The following is a 17,718-nucleotide window of genomic DNA, read 5'->3' as shown; positions in this document are numbered from 1 at the left end:
CGCTAAGAGCGCTGTCCTGCTGCACCGCCTGAGCAGCTCCCGCCTGTCCCGTGTCACCGGCATCACGGCGCGCGCGCTGCTCGCCCGCTTCCCCCGCAGCCACTATGCAGGCGGCCGGGACGCCCAGCTCGCCCTCCTGCCGCTCAGCTACCGCCCAGCCTGGCTCACCAATGCCACCACCGGCCCTTCCTGCCTGTCCCAGCTGGGGGGACACCCACGCACCCCTGAGGATGGCCGCCGACCGGGGAGGCAGGCACAGTGCCCACGGGCACCCGCTCGCCCCTGTTAACGTGCTCAGTAAAGCTGGTGCAAAGTGAGGGGCTGCCTGCGGTGAACCCCAAGCGTCAGAGGTGCCCGAGAGCCGCCCGGCGATGGTGCTGGCTGACCTGCTCTGCCGGGGTGGCTCTGATGCTGGTGGGGTCCCTGCCGGCCCGCGGGGTCCCTGCCAGCCTGTGTCCAGAGCAGCTGCACACCCGGGGACATCCGAGCTGCAGCACAGGGTCACCTCTGCCCCCGCAGCCCTTCGAGGGGCCAGTGGCCGCTATGGGGGCCCAGCTCATCCTTGCCGTAGGGGCCGATCTGCCCCTACCAGCACAGCCGATCATGGCTGCGGGGCCACCGCAGGCGCTGGCAGTGCTGTCTCCCCATCGCTGCCTCCCCATCGCTGCCTCGTGCTGGAGGGACGCCGCTGCCCTGGGATCTGAATAAAAATGTTTTTACCTTCAAGGCTGCTGCTTTCCGCAGCACCAGCCTTTGGGCCCTCCAGGCTCACAGCTCCCTCTCTGAGGAGAGGTGAGAGCAATCGCTCTTTGCAAAGGTTCCCCCGAAGCTGGTTGTGCTTCACCCCAGCTCTGCCGAGAGCTGTCGGGACCCTCCACTCTGCAGCATCCGGGCTTTTCCTTGTGTTTGCGTAGCCCAGGCTGCAGGGGCTTTGCTCCTCGGCTCCCCATCTCCTCCCTCGCTGCCACACAGGTAATCCTGAGAGCCGGCTGGAAAAGGCTCCGTCCTCCCTTGCTGCTCAGGGGCCCTTCAGTGCTGGTGCAGCCTCCCCGCCCCTGCAGCCTCCCAGCTCCTCCGCGGGTGACGGGCTCAGCCCTGGCAGCCGTCACTCCCTTCCTGGCACAACGCCGGCAACTGCACAGCCCATTGCCCGCGGACTGCCCCGGCAGCGGGCGGTCAGGTCCCGCACGGAGAAAGCTGCAGCTGGTGGGGACGAGCTCTCGGTGTGGCCGGGGAAGGCGTGGGGAAGGCTCGGCTCCCGACTCTGCTGCCAGGGGACAGGCTGGAAAAGGCGCCATTGTTAACCAGCCCGTGGCGCTGCCCGCGCAGGGAGCCTGGCACGCAGGCAGTGACTCACGCATCACTCATACCTCTAATTCAGGGCTGATTAGTAATGACTAGCGGCGGGTTAGGTCCCTGAGGTTATGCACTTGCCTGCAGGACAAGAGCAGCGTTAGCAGCAGCCCTGCTCCCACCAGCGCCACTCTGCTCCCATCCACGCAGATGCTGAGCCCACGTGAGACCAAGACACCCCCGGGCTGTGATGAAGCTCGGGGGGGGGGGGGGGGGGTGGTGGTGAAATGAGGAGCTACAACAGGATGGGAGGCAGCATGTAGGGCCCGTGGGCAAGCTGCGTTACAGCTCGCTGAGATGTTTCCCCAACCAAGAAAGCTTTCCTGAGCTCTTTACTCAGCTTAGCAAACCAGTAAGATGTCCCCAGCAGCCCACACACACCACGTTTCAGGCCCACATGTCCCCAAGGGGCCAGGCTGCATAAAGCAGAGCTGCTGGCATGCGACACTGCGGCCTCAGCTGCCCCTTCCTCGGGGACCCCTGCGCCCGCATCCCACCAGCAGCACCCCGGGCGGACGCTGGCTGCCCGGGGAGGGAAAGGCAGGAGAACGGCAGATCCCTGGTGCTGCTGCCCAGAGCCCACCTTGCTCGGGGTCTGTGCTGCCCCCTCCCCCTCGCGGGGCCAGGCTGGCAGTGGCCGGGAGGGACCCGGCACCCCTATTTCACCCCGGAGCAAGCACTGGCAGGCGGAGGTGGAACTGGCCAGGCCTCTCCTCCACCCTCCTGCCTGCTGTCCATCCAACCCTGGTCTGCTGGGCTCCAAAGGACCCGCTCGGATCAAAGCGGCTACTTTCCAGAGAGGAAACAGCCTTTTCCCACTTATATCCAGACAAAGCGGGGGAACTGGACCCTCAGGGAGGCTGGGGGCTCCTGGGCACATGTTTGGGTGCCGACAGCCTCGGGGCGTGCCGAGCACCACGGCAGAGATGGGGAGAAGGTGCTGAGCCGCCTGCCCCTGCCCACGGCTCAGCCGGCTCAGAAATGCAAACAGCTCCGGGACCTCGCTGTCCCTGCCAGGACCGGCAGCCCCTGCGCAAACCCCGACGGCAAAGGTTTGCAGCACCCAGGTCGTTCCTGATCTGAGGGTTTGGTGTGGAAATTTCCTGACCTGTTAAATGGAAACAGAATGGCCATCCCTGCCTCCCAAGGGAGGCAAAGCTCCCCCAGCCATCGGGTGGCAGAGCAGCCCTTCGCGGCCCCCCCAGCGGCCCGTGGCCAAGCCGAAACGCGCCCCGTCGCGCTCGGGGCGAGCACAAAGCTGCCGAGTTCCTGTTTGCAACCCGGGGCCTCGGTCCTGCTGGGGCTGGGTACCTGCGCGCGGGGCCACCGGCGCCGGGCTTGTTGTTGTGAGACCCGACTTATCAGTGCCCTCGTGCTTCCCTGCTCCGGCCGTGCCTTCCTTCCGAGCCGATTGTTGATCACAAAGTCTTGTCTGCACTCGAAAAGGAGATTTCCTGCAATTGTTTTGCAGGACTTGCAGCTTGATGCAAAATTTTCTGCCTGTCAGCCCCCTCCCCAGTGCCAGGGCAAGGCTCAAGCCCCCTCCCTTCCCCTGCAAAACTGCTAGGCAATCATGGTTCGATGATTAATTGCTGCCTGGCCAGAGGTGTTTCTGTGGTGATAGCCATCTGCCATCAATTCCTGAGACAGCTCGGAGTGACAAGCAGCGCCGACCTGGCAGAGACATTCAGCTTTTGGCCCTTTTCCCCCCAAAGGAAACCCTGAACTCACCAGCGATGTGTGGGCATGAGGGACAGTCAGTGGCACGTTTGCCACCCCAACCCCTTGGGACTCCCAGAGCTGAGGGAGGACCTGGCTCAGCTGGGTCCACCCCAGAGGATGCATTTTCCCCTCCTGCCCACAGTTGCAGCAGGACCCAGGCAGGATCCAGCCCCCAAGACCAGTGAGGCTGCAGCAGCTGCTCCCATGGGAGTGACAGTAGAGGGGACCTGCAGGGGAGGAGCCCTCAGGAGCCCCACTTGATCCTCAGGCACCCACAGCTTCGACACCAACACCTGCCCAGGGCCTCCCTGCACCCATCCCCAGTCCTGCGGCAAAATCAAACGGGAGCCAAGCCCTGGGGCTGGAAATCAAGTCAAATGTCACCCACACTGGGCTGTCTCAGGATGTCGGACCACGACGGTCATTTCCTGCTGGGAAGCAGCCAACAAGCCCACCCCGAGCGCTGCACCATTGCGGCTCTGCTCTCCCAGAGGCGTGTGAGTCGCCGAGCCGAGAGGATCGCCGCGCTCCCCGAGCAGCCCCTCCGCACAGCCTTCGGCTCTGCTGCCGGTGAGCCAACGCCTCTCCCTCCCTGCCTGTGTCCGTCTGTCCCCTCTCCCACCGGCCTCTCTTGGGACCTACAGCTTGGCAAGGGTGGGAGGTCGAGAAGTCTTAGGGACGGGGGGCTCCAGCCCGGGGGGCTCGCTTTCCTCACCTTCATGGTTTCGGGAGCGGGCGGGTGACACCCGTTTGCCCGCAGGGCTGACGGTCTTGTGGGGGACACCTGGCTGCAGTGCTTCCCACTCACGGGGCTCTGAGAGCCACGGAAATGCCCCGGTGGCACCGCACGCCCCTCTGGCTTTCCCAGGGGAACGGCTGGTCTTGCGAGGTCTTCCAGCGACACGAGCCTGAACGGGGTCCGCGGCGCCTTCGTCACGCGGATGCAGCTGTGCCGGGATTGGAGATCTCACACTTGGGGCAATAAAAGGATGTTAAGGTCAACTGCATTTCCCTTAAGTTTATAATTTTGTCACCTACTTGGAAGTCCTGACAGCTCCCAGCAACGCAGCTGCGAGACAGGCAGAGCGAGGGCGTCTAGCCGGGTTTATAAGGCAACCGCACACCAAGGGCTTGGGTGGGGGACGGGGGCTTTCCCGCTGGCGAAGAGTCGAGCAGACGTGGTTGCTGGTGCACTCAATGGCCCGGGTGCCTGCCTGTGCCCCGGACACCTCGCAGCTGGTCGCTGCGTGCAAGGGCAGAGCAGCAGAGCCGGGTTCGGGATTCCCACAGGCTCCGTGGCGGCAGGACCTTGGCTCCAGAGGTGTCTGGGGGACAGCACGAGCCTCTGGGGGGGTGGCTCCTGCTGCACTCCTGGGTCGACAGCCCCGTTCCTGCAGTGACTGATGCTGCTGAACCTCGGGGCTTGCGGGCACTCTCACCTGCCCTTTGTCCCCCCTGTCCATCGGTCCCCAGCCCTGGCTGACCAGGCTGTGGGACAGGGGACAGCCACCACCTGGGAGCACGTGTGGGTGAACAGGCGGCTGGTGCTTGTGGCTTGCGTTTTGCCTGGGACATGAAGTTATCGTCCAGTGCGGATACAGTCTCTTCTGAGGGCTGATGCGGGAATTCACCACAGGAGTAAAAACTGGATTAAAAAAAAGTACAGATGGGTACTTCCCGAGCCTTCCACGAGGACTGAGCTCTGACAGGAGAGATCGGCTGTTTCTCTGTGTTTGCAAGCTGTCTGGCTCAGTGCAGCCGCTGAGCCAGAACTCAGTGCTTTCCCTTTCCTTGCAGCTACCAGGATGGCTGAGGCAACCACTGTCCCCACCGAGACGCACACTCTCCTGAATGAGTATGGGGACTACCACAACTGGTCCGAGCTCTTCCACCTCCTCAACTACACCTACACCTTCTGCGAGTTCAGCCTGGATGAGAACGTCAAGCGGGTGATCCTCTTCATCCTTTACCTGGTCATCTTCGTGGTGGGCTTGGTGGAGAACCTCCTTGTCATCTGGGTCAACTGGCAGACACGGGGCAACAAGAGCTTGGTCAACCTCTACATCATCAACATGGCTATTGCTGACCTCGGAGTGCTGCTCTCACTGCCCATCTGGATGCTGGAGGTGATGCTGGATTACACCTGGCTCTGGGGCAGCTTCCTCTGCCGCTTCACGCACTACTTCTACTTTGCCAACATGTATGCCAGCATCTTCTTCCTCACCTGCCTTAGTGTGGATCGCTACGTGTCCCTGACCAGCTCCTCCCTCTTCTGGCGTAAACACCAGCACCGCGCACGCCGCATCATCTGCGCCTGCAGTTGGGTCTTGGCAGCAGCGATCCCATTCCTGGAGGTTGCTCACATGCAGCTGGTCAATACCGGAGAGCCCATCTGCATCTTCATGGCCCCCTTCGAGACCTATGACGAATGGGCACTGGCAGTCAGCTTGGCCACCACCACCATCGGGTTCCTCATCCCCTTCCCCATCATCACCATTTTTAACGTCCTGACAGCCAGGTTCATCAAGCGCACCAAGCCGGAGAGCAGGAAGCACTGTCTGCTCATCTATGCCTATATCGTGGTGTTCCTCATCAGCTGGCTGCCCTTCCACATCATGCTCACGCTGCTCACCCTCGATGGCAACCACATCATCCTCCACTGCACCTTCGCCCACTTCCTCTACTTCTTCTATGACATCATAGACTGCTTCACCCTGCTCCACTGCGTGATCAACCCAGTCCTCTACAACTTCCTAAGCAAAAACTTCCGCAGCAAGCTCATCTCTGCCGTGGTTAAGTACATCCCCAAAGACCAACGCAGCCAGAAGGGACCAGACAATTCCTCCTCCACCACGCAGCACTCCATAGTCATCACAAAGGACAACAACCCTCCCAATTAAGGGGGATCGGACTCTCGCACTCTTCGCTGGCGAGCGGTTGCGGGGGGGGGGACAGCTCCCTGCACTCACTGAGGTCAGTAAGATTGTTTTTCCTGGTGATAAGCAGACACTTTGCTTTTAAACAGCACTTCTTGGCTGGCCACCTCCTGTGCTCTGAAGGCAGGGCAGGGTGCCAAACGTGAAATGAGATGGTGTGGGGAGCCACAGACTTCTTGCCTCTGATGTGCTGCTCTATCAGATCTATTTAGCTAAAGAAAGAATATGAGAATGTGATATTTCCTGTTTTCCAAAAGAAACACTTGCAGTAATAAAGTGCATTACTCCGCCTGCTCGGAAGTTTGAACACAAATCCGGCCCCTGGGACCCGACCCCCGTACCCGCCCCAGCCGCGGGGCTGGGGGCACATGATCCTTTCCCTTCACCACAAGTTTTTCTGCAGCCCCTGACCTACATTTATCCACGTGCTCCGGATACGCGGTGCTGCAGAGGTGCCCGGTGAGTGCTGCCCCTCTGCCATCCAAAGCAGGAGAGAGGAAATTCATTCATTCGAAACACAAACCTCTTCTCCCCATGCCCAGAAAATGGCTGAAAGCCTGATTTTACAGAAATGAAGGCAATGCGACCCTGAGGGGCCGAGCACAACACAGACCTGAGCTTTAATGCGGGGAGGTTCAAGATCAGCAACTCACTGAGAGCGATTTTGCAAACCCAGCAGTAAACTAGTGATGGTTAAAGTTGGGTTTGACTGGGCACAGCTGCTTCCAAACGTGACCAGCGGCAGCAGAGCTGGGGTGCCCAGTTTGTGTTTCGCAGCAGGAGACCCATTCCATTAAACTCCACCTCCTTTAGGGATCTCCTGGCAGGTTTCTAAGGCCACTGGGCACAAATTTAAACGCTGGCAGGCTCCAGCAGCCCTTCACGTGTGCTCTTTTTCAATCAAAGTCGCACTGGAGCATGCCCCGCGGGAACACGTACGCGTGCGGAAAGCCTCGGAGCCGGAGCACGGGCTGGGCTTGGGCTGTGTAAGAAACTGGAGCATCCGGAGAAAGTTCATCATTGTCCGGATTCTGCTAAGTCACGTGCTGCGGGTCAAGCCCTCGGCAGGGGAAGGTGAAAGAGCGACAGTCACTGGAAGGGAGTTCATAAATCTACCAAAGGCCTTGAGCTGCTCAAGAAACACATTTTTAAAAAAGCAAAGCATAAGCAAATCTAGGGACAGGATGCTCGCAGCAGAGCGGTGGGGTGGGGAGCAGGATGTCCCGGGCTGCGGGAGAAGCCCACGACCAGGGGTTAACACGGGCACACAGTTATCACAGGACTGGCGGGGAATGGCTCTGCTATTTACAGGAGCCCTGTGACAGGATAAATCAGTAAACACTTCAGGACTCCTTGTGCACAGAGGCGTTCCTTCTTACTACCTGGGGATACTGGTTTTAACAGAAAAAGCCAAATCCGTCTTTTACACAGAAATATTTTGCGCTGCGGCTGGGGAAGAAGCCAGTCCCCTCAGACACAACAGCGCCCTGCTGAGGGAAGCAACTTGCGGCCCTTCCTCTGCCTTAATTGCATTACTTACACACAGTTTCACAACTTGAGAGTGTCGAGCCAATTAGACGAAGTCCTCCGGGGCAGGGGTCGTCAGGACCTCACCGCTTTTGTCCCTGCCACCCTCCTGGGCACAACGTGCGCAGTGAAGCCGAGCAGCCCCAAAACTGGCCGGTGAATGTGAAGGCAGCTTCACGCTGACACGACCCACAGCTCTGATGCTGAATCTTCCCTAAGGCTTCCTTTTGCTAATACCCTGCCACGTTCAATGAAGACACGGAAGATAAGTACACAATAACAACACACTTGACGTGTGACATAACCAGGACAGCAACATTCCATTTCAAGTTACTGAAACATGTAAAACTTGGTATTTGACCTATTAAACTTCTGATTTTTTAACTCTCCTAATGCATCTGCAACTTTGTTCATAGGCCTCACGGCCAGAGTGGCCTCAAATAAACCCTCATACAGCCCAAAGCAGTGAAGTGGGCTTGAAGCCCAGCAAGTCCTTTAGCCGGGTCCCTTAGTCTCCCTTTAGAGCCTTCACCACCCCTTAGGGTAAACTGGGCCAGCCACAGGCACCTTTAGCAATTACTGGCTATACACCCCCGGACCACCCTCCCAGCTGGAATTGCCAGTGCCCATTGCTGGTCACCGGGCTGGTGACGGGGAACTTGCTCCCGTCCCGCCAGGTTAGCCCGCCCCAGAGCAGCTCTGCCCCGAGCAGCTGCGGCAGCCCCGGACGACGGCAGTGCCCGGCAGGCAGGTTGCCCCAACCCCGAACCGAGAAGGAAGCCTCGCTGCTGGAGAAAAGCTAAAGCGGCTCTTGAAAATGCCAGCAGCATTTGCCCGCTGATCTGGCTTGCCAGCCAACAGCTCCGAGCCTGTGAAGGTCCAGGTCTCAGTGAAACAGCACTGGCAGCGCAGAAAGGGCTTATCAAGGAACACAAACTCCAAGAATTTCCTAAATGGTTTCTAATGAGGTCTCTGCTCCCAACCTGCTGCGGAAACAGCCTGCAGGAATGCCAGCGTCAGTTCTCCTCGCGCTGCTCTGGGTGCCGGAGGAGGTGGCGAGGAAGAGGCCCCGGCTGCCTGGACTCGTGCCACAAATCCTGCAGAGCACAGCACAGGAGCAGGATACCAGGAACGGCTCACGTGCTTTCCCAGGCACTCCTGAAGAGACAGAAATGCCAATCTGCACATTTAAAGACACAAGTTTTATAAAGAAGCAAGGTACAAGAGGTCAACATTTTGCATTTTATTATTCTAAATAAAAACCACACTTTGTGCTGAACAATGGAGTATAAAAGAACCCGATGTACAACAATTTTAGACATCTACTGTTTGGGGGGAAAGTTTACAAAATATACAAAACTTTACAGCAAAGAGATAGTAAACACTTAAATATCAGGAGGTCAGTACCTACTATTAACTTAACAAAAAGGTTAGACAGCAATTCAACTCTTTTTCTTCTGCTTAATTATTCTGTTAAGAGACCTGGATCTTTTGAGAAAGGGGAGAATAAAACTGAACTTTGCGGTTGATTAGACAGAGTAAGACCAGTCTCGAAGCACTGCCTTTTGGAGAGGGATTTTGTGTCAGGGTTTCCCACGAGGACTCACGACCCGGCCGCTCTCGGCGAACACCGCCAGCACAGCTCATGGCGAAGCACTTCCCCTCCGCATTCCCTTCCTGCACCCCGAGGATCCCAGAGCACTTTGCAAACGCGAGTTAAACCTCACAGCCGCCCCAGGCGAGGTAGGTAAGTGTTGTGTGTGTCCCCCCCCCAGTTCACAGTGGGGGGAAGCGAGGCCAGGAGGCGAGCCGGCTTGCCAAAGGCCACGCCACGAGTCAGCGGCGGAGCGAGGAACGGACGCAGGCGCGGGGTCCCCACCCCAGCTCCCCACCACTGGGAACAGCGCCTGGCCACCAGCGCAGAGCCGTGCGCGGCTGCGCCCCCGGCACACACACAGAGCCCCGCGCCGCTGGCCGGGAGCCCCTGCCATCACCGGGTGCCTCCGCCGCAACGCAGCCAGGTTGGAGCTACGGCTCCTCGGGGCAACGAAGCCTGTGGGGGGCTCGGATGAGCCCCACTGCTCCATCCACACAGCTTCCTGGAGGAACGCTGGGACTCCCGGCCAGGCTGGCCGGACTCGGGGACAGCCCCACTGCCGAGGGGACAGGGACGACATAGCTCTGACGCTGGCCGCAGGCTTGGAGAGGCCCAGGACCCTGCCAGGGGAGGGAGAGCGCAGGTCTCTGACCCCTCTTGGGACAACCCCTCCGAGGAGGAGCTGCAGCGCGAGGCCAGCCCAGCGCAGGAGCGCTGCAGGTCCAGATCTGTCCCTGCAGCCCCTCTGCAGACGGGACCCGCTGCTGGTCTCAGGATATTTCATGTGGCAGTAATTAATTATAACACAGGAAAGAATCCAAGACACAGAAACGCCAAAGACCCAGTCGCCCCACCCCATCCCCACAACCAAAAACAACCAGCAGAAAACGAGGTGGGCTTTTGCTTTCCTGTCCCTGTGCTTAGAAGGGTGGGCTTGCTTTGCCCATTAACGTTTCAGTGTAAAAGCTTCTCTTTTTGGTTTATGTGCACAAAAGGCTTTTGCTTCACAGCTTAACTAGATATGGGGCTGCAGATGCTACTGTGTGGCAGCACCCCAACCCATCCAAAAGCTCATCACAGCTTCTGGGACATTTTAGGAGGGTCTTGAGGCTTTAAGGACTCAGCTCTCCTAAGCCTTGTCTGCCTCCCTCACATCCTTCATAGCAATCGCCAGAGCAGAGCAGGTCACATCCATTCCTGTCTACCAGCCCGCCTTGCCACCACCAGGACAACAAAGAAACCCTGTAACTCAAAGAGGTCCTCAGAGGAGCCTCCAGCAAACTGCCTTCAACTCCCATGCTTTCCTAGAGCGCCATGTGTTCTCAAAATATTTTTTTTCTTTTAAACTTAACAACACTAGGCTAAACATGGCTCTGCAGACCAGCTAGAGATCACAGACTATGGCCTGGCAACCGACCGGCACCATGAGACCGGAGTTTGGAAACCAGAGCTCCAGCAGCACACGCGGCACAGCCTGGACAGCCCCAGGGTTGGTGATCGCTTTGGTGCCTCTCCTCCTCTGAAGACAGGCTCCAGGCACCAAAATCAGGACCAATCCAGTTTAACACCTCCCAGGGCAATGCCAGCTGGTCCCAAACCCAGCCAATATTAGAGGAATTGGGGAAAGGACACAAACTCCCAACAGCCTCATCCTCAGCCTTGTCCTCCCATTCCACCTCAGCAAGGTCCGTTCCTCCCACCCCACCTCTGTGCAGTGGGATCGGACTCGGGGACTGCAGGTCCCCGGGGTGACTGAGGATGACCCATGCTCAGGATGAAGGAGCTGCCTGGGAAGAGTCACTAGGTCCGGCCAGGGCTCAGCACTGCCGGCGGGGACACAGCTCGACACTGACTCTTGCCTCTTCCCCTGTCACAGTGGAGCTGGACCCGGAGCTGCCGTGGTGGAAACGCCGCTTTCCAGGCAAACCAGACGGATGGAGCTGACGGGCAGGGGCTTTCAAGCAGCTGCACATCTCCGCACCCTCCAAACCCCCTCTCCCTGGGATGCAAACTCCTCCCGCTCCCAACAGCAACGTGCCCAGCCGATGGGGAGTCGTGCTCTGCAAACCGCAGGGGACACTGCAGCGCTGCTGCCCCTCAGCACCCACACTGCTGCTTCCCCCAGCCCCTCCGCAGGCGCAGCGGCAGAGCCGCCCCCCACTTCTTGTATTGCTGCAGAGCTTGTTTCACAGGACTGTGATGTGGACGGGGCTAAAGAGAAGTTTGCTTTCGATGGGGAAGGCTGTAGCAGGAGTAAACCAACCCAGCCAGGTCCAGGAATTGGTACAGAACAGGAAAGGACGGAGGCTGTCATTTCCCTAGGATGCTAAATGTCAATATTCACTAAGCGCTCTGCATCTCCCACACACTTGGCAGGTACGAGCCAGCAATCTTCACTGCGCTCACGGGAGGTAGGTAGGTACCACAAGTGTTACCGCCCTCATTTTACAGATGAGGAAACTGAGGCAAAGAGGTGAAGTGACTTGCCCAAGGCCACAGCGGAGCGGGGGGAGCAACCCCCAGGAATTCCTAGCTCACCAACCACGTGTCCAGCCCATGCCGCTCCTCTGCCACGGGTTGTCCCTTCAAAAGGAGGGGAAAGCGGGATGAGTTTACAGGGTTTGCAAATCACTAGTTTTGTTTTGTAACAGCATATCTTTACAGAAGCGCAGGAGCCAATTTACTACGACTGTGGCTTGAAAGCCCTGAGCGCTTCCTGTTTGTGAGGTAGAATGAGTTACCTAAGGGCAGCCATAACTCATGCTGCGGCATCGGAAATATTTGTTCCTCTCCATCTCTGCCCCACAGCAGGGTAACATAGCAAAAAGCCGATCCCCACCCTTCCTGGTGTAAACACTGCCGGCAGAGCTGACCTCGCCAGCACAGCCGGGAGAGCCCACCGTGCCGAGGAGTCCCCAGCCCACGCCTGACGCGCGTCCAGGAGAGGCTGAGCCGAGGTTCTCACCAGCTGCTATCGCTGCCGGCTCCCGCAGCTGCTCTGCTGCAGCCCCCAGCCGGTGCCTGCTGAAGTTACAGCACGATTCGACAGACGATGAACGAACTCACATCGCACCAGCGACATCCTGCAACACACGTTTGCCACGAGACGTGTCCGGGACACGGTGATCCAGGGCGGCAGCCACGGGAGGGGGCTATCCCTTCAGCAGAGAGAGCTCAGAGGTACCTTCTTGGGCGTTAAGGCAACAGCTTCATCACGTCTCATCTGACGGGATCCACGCAGCTGCAGTGACGCCACTCTCTGGCATCCAGCGCTTCCAGCAACTGGCAGCCCTTGGGACACACAGTGCCGGCAGAGCACGACGTGCACAGCTGCCGTTGGCAGAAGAGAGCCGCGAAGACGTCAGCATGCTCCCAATGGTCAGCTGCAGGCCAGCAGAAGTTAGGCGTGACCATGCCGTCACAAAATATCTCCCAAGGAGCAGCCAGCCCATGACATGAACCTGCTTCCCCTGCCCTCTCCAGTCCAGCAACTCTCCTGAGAGCTCCCTCTGCTCATGCATCCGTCTCTTTCCTTCCACGCAGCCGCCCTGCTGCTCCGGCTCTTCAGAGAGGTGGTGTCAAGCCTCCATCTCCTCCTTTGGAGACAGGGTCTCGGGGCATGAGCGAGCAGCGTGTCACGGGAATGGCAGAGAAGCCGCCCGCCACGCTGCCTGCTCGGGCAGGGCTCCCGGAGCGCAGCGGCACCGCCCGGGAACTGCCCTTGTGAGCGACAATCACCCTCCTGCTCATTTACCGCCAGGTATCCCTGCTCATTTGCATGTCAGCGTGTCGCTCACATGCTGCCTGCTCACCTCCCCTGCAACGGAGCAACAACTTCAAAGCTGATTCTGTGATACGGACTTTGCTCATCTCCTTGCAATAGCAGCAGAACCCGAGTGATGCCCAGAACGAGTCTTTTTTTCCATTTTTTTCTTTTTTGTTTTCCTTTTCTTTGAGTCCAGCACCACCCTGCTCTGGCTCTGTCCCTCTCTACTGAGGTCAGGTGTGAAAAATCTTAGCAGCATCAGTTTGTGGACAATCTCAGACTGAGGGTTAGCCTAGTCAAGTGGGCTAAAAGGTTAAAAAAAAAAAATCTAGATTCAAAACTTAGTGAGAAATGCTAAAAACACAGAACTCGATGGCCTCTAACAGGACCAGAGGTAAGTAAACACGACAGACTTCTTGGAAACAGTGATGTAGCTTACGTGCTGTTAATTTGTACAATGCCACCAATCTAAAAGGCCCTACCAAGGCCAACAGAAAAAAAAAAAATAGGAAAGGAGGATTCCATCCATGATGCCTGACCTTTAAATAAAATAAATGACATTTTTTCCACAGCTTCTGTAATTAGTATTTGCTCCTTTGCTGGCCCTGCCCTGCCTCACCCCATCAGCTGTCCGTGTTTTTCTCCGCATCTTTGGAATGGATGATATACATGAAAGTCTGTTCGATGGTGAAGTCCGGGGGGAGGCTGCCTTTGTGCACACCTATGTGCTTGCTCATGAGGTTGAGCGTGGAGCTGTAATGCCCGCACACAGTACAGCGGTACATGAGGGCTCCCGAGTGTGTCCGCAGGTGGCACTTGATGGTGGAGCGGCCGCGGAAGAACTTGTGGCACACCTTGCACTGGTAGGGCTTTTCTCCGGTGTGGATCCTCCGGTGGTAGTTGAATTCACTGGTGTGGGCAAACCTCTTCCCGCAGACCTTGCAGCTGTACTTGCTGTTGCCTGGCTGGTTTTGCAGTGCCAAGTCTTCGCTCAGGAACTCCTCCGGCAGCTTCCTCTTCTGCAGGCCCTGCTGCTGGAGACGGTCTCCAAAGCTGGGTCGGATGTCTAGGCTGCCCCCGCACTTGTGCTGGCTGACGTGGTAACGATACGCTGCTTCCAGCTTGAAGCTCTGGCCGCAGAAGTGGCACCGGAAAAGAGCCTCCTCCATGTTCTGGTGAACGGCCAAGTGCTTCTCCAGGAGGTGCCGATCCACGAAGCTGTTGGCACAAACAGAGCAGGAGAAGACTGAGATCCCCAGGTGAGACAGGGTGTGCCACATCAGGCTGCAGAGACTGAGGTGCCTCTGGTCACACACACCGCACGTCTGGCTTTTCAAGTTCACGTGCTCCAGGATGTGGTTGCGGACAGTGTGGAAATCTTTGGCCAAAGGCTTCCCGCAGGCAGCACATGCCAGCTCTGAGCTAGGGCCTCCCCCAAACATGGTGATCTTCCCCGGTAGCGGGTCGCTGGGGTGGACGATGACGTTGTTGTCGAAGACCCCTTCTCGTCGGTGGAGGGTCAGCTGCCACTGGGTGAAGAACTTGGTCTCGCACATGTCGCAGGAGAAGAGAAAGATGCCGATGTGGGACAAAACATGAGTGACCCTGGAGTTACGGTCCTGGAAGTGGGTTTCACAGACCTTGCAGTTCCCAGTGAGTAGATCAACATGATCTCTCGCGTGCTGGCGGATCAGCTGTATGTTGGGCTCCAGAACCTTCTTGCACACCTGGCAGGGCATGGCCTTGCTATCCCGGCTGTCGTTCTCAAAGGCCAGCTCTTCTTCACTGTCATCGCTCAGCTCAATAACTTCTTCCGACGGGCCCAGCTCTTCACTGGCATCTTCAAAATGCAGTTCGTCATCGCCCAAATCCTCCAGCTGAAGCTCATCCATCTGCCCAAAACCTTGCTCTTTAGAGTGGTCGCTGTTGCTGGGACAGGAGTTACTCCCCACGGAGATGTCCAGGGAAGGATCAGCAGTGAAGAACCCACTCTTGCCATAGTCACCATTGCTCTGGACCTTATACTGCTGGCAGGAGCTTGTAGTGGTTTGAACAATAATGTTCATGCTGCCCAGGCTGGGCTGGGTCACCATGCTCGCGGCAGGAGCAAACTGCCCTTGATCTGACTCCTGTTCTGTCTTGGGAGGCTGCTGCGGATGCATCAGGGGAAGAGTTTGGCTGGTTTCACTCACGGTATTCCTGTCATCCTCTTTGTAGCTGCCTGCCACTTCTCCGTGCAAGATGTAACTCCGTTCAGGGCCAAAGTGTTCCCCGCCGCTCCGGATTTCACCCAAGGAATGGCTCTGCTCTGAGGAGGTGCTGCTCAGAGGACCTGACCGGCCTTTGCTCATGGCCAGGGAGGGTTGCTTCGTGATGGCTGAGCTCTCCAAGTCAGGGAAGGTTGAATGGCAGGCCTTCAGCAGATCTTCCATGCCCAGCCGCTCCGCCACCTCGTAAATGACGCCCACATTGATCAGGTCCGTGAAGAGCTCCGAGGTGTACACAAAGCTGAGGATCTTCTCGAAGTTGGCTGGCGTGATGAAATCCACTACGTAGGTCCTAGCAGCATCCAGCCCCGTGTTCAGAAAAAGATTCTGGAAGTAGCCTGCAGCGCAGGCCAGAACAGCCTTATGTGCGGCAAAGGAGCGGGTGCCCACCAAAATGGTGACATCGCACATGGTCTCGGAGAGCCTGCACTTGTTGAGCTCCTTCAGCAGGTTGTTGGGGTGATTGGTGCTGTGCAATTTGATCCTCATGCCCATCTTAGCAGCTGCTTAAGAGTCCCTCTCCTGGTCAGCTTCTTCACGCATTCATCAGCTGCATGAGCAGGAGGTGCTTAGCATCCAGAAACTGGCAGGGCAAGGGGCTCTAGAGAGCGGAAAATGCAAAAAGCGTTAATACCTTAACAACCAAAGAGACGTCACTCTAGTCATACCTCAGGTTTTCCACCTTCCCAACAAGCAACAGAGAGGCAGCAGCACAGCTGCTTAGACGGAGGTTGACTAAAACCTATCTTGTAACTTCAACGACTGACTCTTTGGGAAGGGACAGATGCACAAAGGGAAAAACACAAACAAGTAAAATAAGAAGTCGTTTACTCTCCCAGCGACAGCCTGAAGCTCCAACTTCTATTTGGCCATGGACACAGGTCCCTCTGCCTCACAGCTCCGCTCAGTTCTGAAACTGAGCCCCGACCGGTGCCTGTTACACAGACGCCCCTCCTCTCCCCGAGCCAGGGATAACGCTCCCGCCTGGAGGGCTGAAATTCAGACTCCTAACATCCTCCGGTGGCTTCACCTCCGGGTCTCCTCCAGCCACCACAGCTTCATACCTTCGCTTGGGATTTCTCCCGTACCCGCAGGGTAACTTTCGGTTTGCAGGTGGGATCTCATTTCAGACTCTCCCCTGCGTGCCAGCTTCTCTGGTTCCCTGGGATTTCTCCTCTGCTACAGCCGGACTTGCAGCACCTTTCAGCACTCTTTTAGCAGGGCGGTTTGTGCAGTATTCCCAGGCTGCCACCACACACCTGGCCCATGTCACTGGCAACCCACCTGAGCGCATCTTTCCACCTTGTCCCACTGCCTTTGTCACCCTGTCCCACTCACAGGTGCTCAGCCAGCTCTCGGGCCACCTGGGGTCTTGACAAACTTACCCTGGGAGCTCTATCCCTGATCCCTTCTCTTTCTCCCCATGACAGAGAGCAATGACCCCAGAAACCAGCAGAGAGAGCGGGGATTTGCAGGAGACAGAAAGGGACTGGGCTGCCTTCTGCCCCAGCTCCAGGGAAAGGCAATAAGGAGCTGAGGGCAGGCTGTCCTGCCCCGGGACGGCGAGGGATGGAGGCACGGGCGGCCCCTGCCCGAGGAGGCAGTGGGGAAACACCGCTGGACGAGGAGGAGGAGGATGGCCAGGGAAGGCTCTGGAGGGGAAACGCTCACCAGCACAGAAAGCGCCTGGACGTGGGCAATTCCTGCAGCGTGGGGATCCCTGCGGGGGGGGTTGGCCCGGGGACGGGACAGGAGGGAAGAGAGGCGGAGCAGGGTGACGGGACCGGGGGGGCAACGGAAAGCCGTGGGGCGCGGGGGCAGGAGGCGGCCCCGGAGGGCGAGGAGGGGGCGGGCAGGCCCCGCTGCCTGCGGGCAGGCGGGCGGGCAGGCGGGACAGACCGCCCCGCTGCGGGGGGACAGGGCATCCCGAAGCTGCCCGGGGAGAAAGGGGAGCAACGGGGGCGGGGGGGGGGGGGCGGCAAGGACCCCCGGACGGGCTGGAGGAGCCACGCGGGGCAGCGGAGGGGCCCACGGGAGGGGGGGGGGGGCAACGACGCGCCCAGGGGGTCGTGGTGAGGGGAGCCACGGGGGGGGGGGTGGGGTGTCCAAGGGGGAGCCCCGGGGTGCTGCAGGAAGGGGCCCCGGGGGGGCTCCGAGGGGAGCCCCGGGGGACAGCGGGAGGGCCCGGGGGGGGCTCCATGGGGGCGGCGGGAGGCCCGCGGGGGTCGCGCGGGGCCCGGCGCGGGGGGGCGGCGCGGGGAGCCGGGCGGGGGCCCGGCGGGGGGCAGCCGGAGGCCGGCGGGGCTCCTTACCCGCCCGGCGCCCCGCACCATCCCGGCTCGGCTCACACAAAGGCGCCGACCCGCCCTCCGGCCGCCGCCGAAGCCGCCTTCCGCCCGCCCGCGCGCGGCGGGGCCACAGCGCCCCCCGCGGCCCGGAGGGGAGCTGCGGGGGGGCGGGCGGGGCGCGGGGCACTCGGAGGAGACGGGCGCCGGGGGGAGCACGGGCGCGGGCACGGTGGGGACACTGACACGGGGCGCACGGGGACAG

The 17,718-nt window shown here is 59.0% G+C and overlaps 2 protein-coding genes across 4 annotated transcripts; one reads left to right on the top strand and one right to left on the bottom strand.

Annotated features, from left to right (window-relative positions):
- Nucleotides 1-3,464: 3,464 nt before the first annotated feature.
- On the top strand, nucleotides 3,465-7,927 carry GPR182 (G protein-coupled receptor 182). 2 transcript variants are annotated; one of them, XM_064474157.1, is made up of 2 exons: nucleotides 3,465-3,645; nucleotides 4,873-7,927. In XM_064474157.1, exons 1-2 carry the CDS (start codon nucleotides 3,480-3,482, stop codon nucleotides 5,973-5,975), a joined length of 1,269 nt encoding a protein of 422 aa, XP_064330227.1. In that variant the 5' UTR covers nucleotides 3,465-3,479; the 3' UTR covers nucleotides 5,976-7,927. The 2 variants fall into 2 exon arrangements, with proteins under 2 accessions (XP_064330227.1, XP_064330229.1); XM_064474159.1 differs by lacking the exon at nucleotides 3,465-3,645 and adding an exon at nucleotides 3,679-4,072.
- An 841-nt stretch (nucleotides 7,928-8,768) lies between these two features.
- On the bottom strand, nucleotides 8,769-17,575 carry ZBTB39 (zinc finger and BTB domain containing 39). 2 transcript variants are annotated; one of them, XM_064474154.1, is made up of 2 exons: nucleotides 17,481-17,575; nucleotides 8,769-15,769 (listed from the first exon to the last, which is right to left on the bottom strand). In XM_064474154.1, exon 2 carries the CDS (start codon nucleotides 15,661-15,663, stop codon nucleotides 13,525-13,527), a length of 2,139 nt encoding a protein of 712 aa, XP_064330224.1. In that variant the 5' UTR covers nucleotides 15,664-15,769; nucleotides 17,481-17,575; the 3' UTR covers nucleotides 8,769-13,524. The 2 variants fall into 2 exon arrangements, with proteins under 2 accessions (XP_064330224.1, XP_064330225.1); XM_064474155.1 differs by lacking the exon at nucleotides 17,481-17,575 and adding an exon at nucleotides 16,840-17,136.
- Between the last annotated feature and the right edge of the window lie 143 nt (nucleotides 17,576-17,718).

Source organism: Phalacrocorax carbo, chromosome 27 (genome assembly GCF_963921805.1).
Source record: "Phalacrocorax carbo chromosome 27, bPhaCar2.1, whole genome shotgun sequence".
Classification (NCBI taxonomy): domain Eukaryota; kingdom Metazoa; phylum Chordata; class Aves; order Suliformes; family Phalacrocoracidae; genus Phalacrocorax; species Phalacrocorax carbo.
Note: the sequence above shows the minus strand (reverse complement) of the source record. Positions and strands in the feature narration are given on the sequence as shown.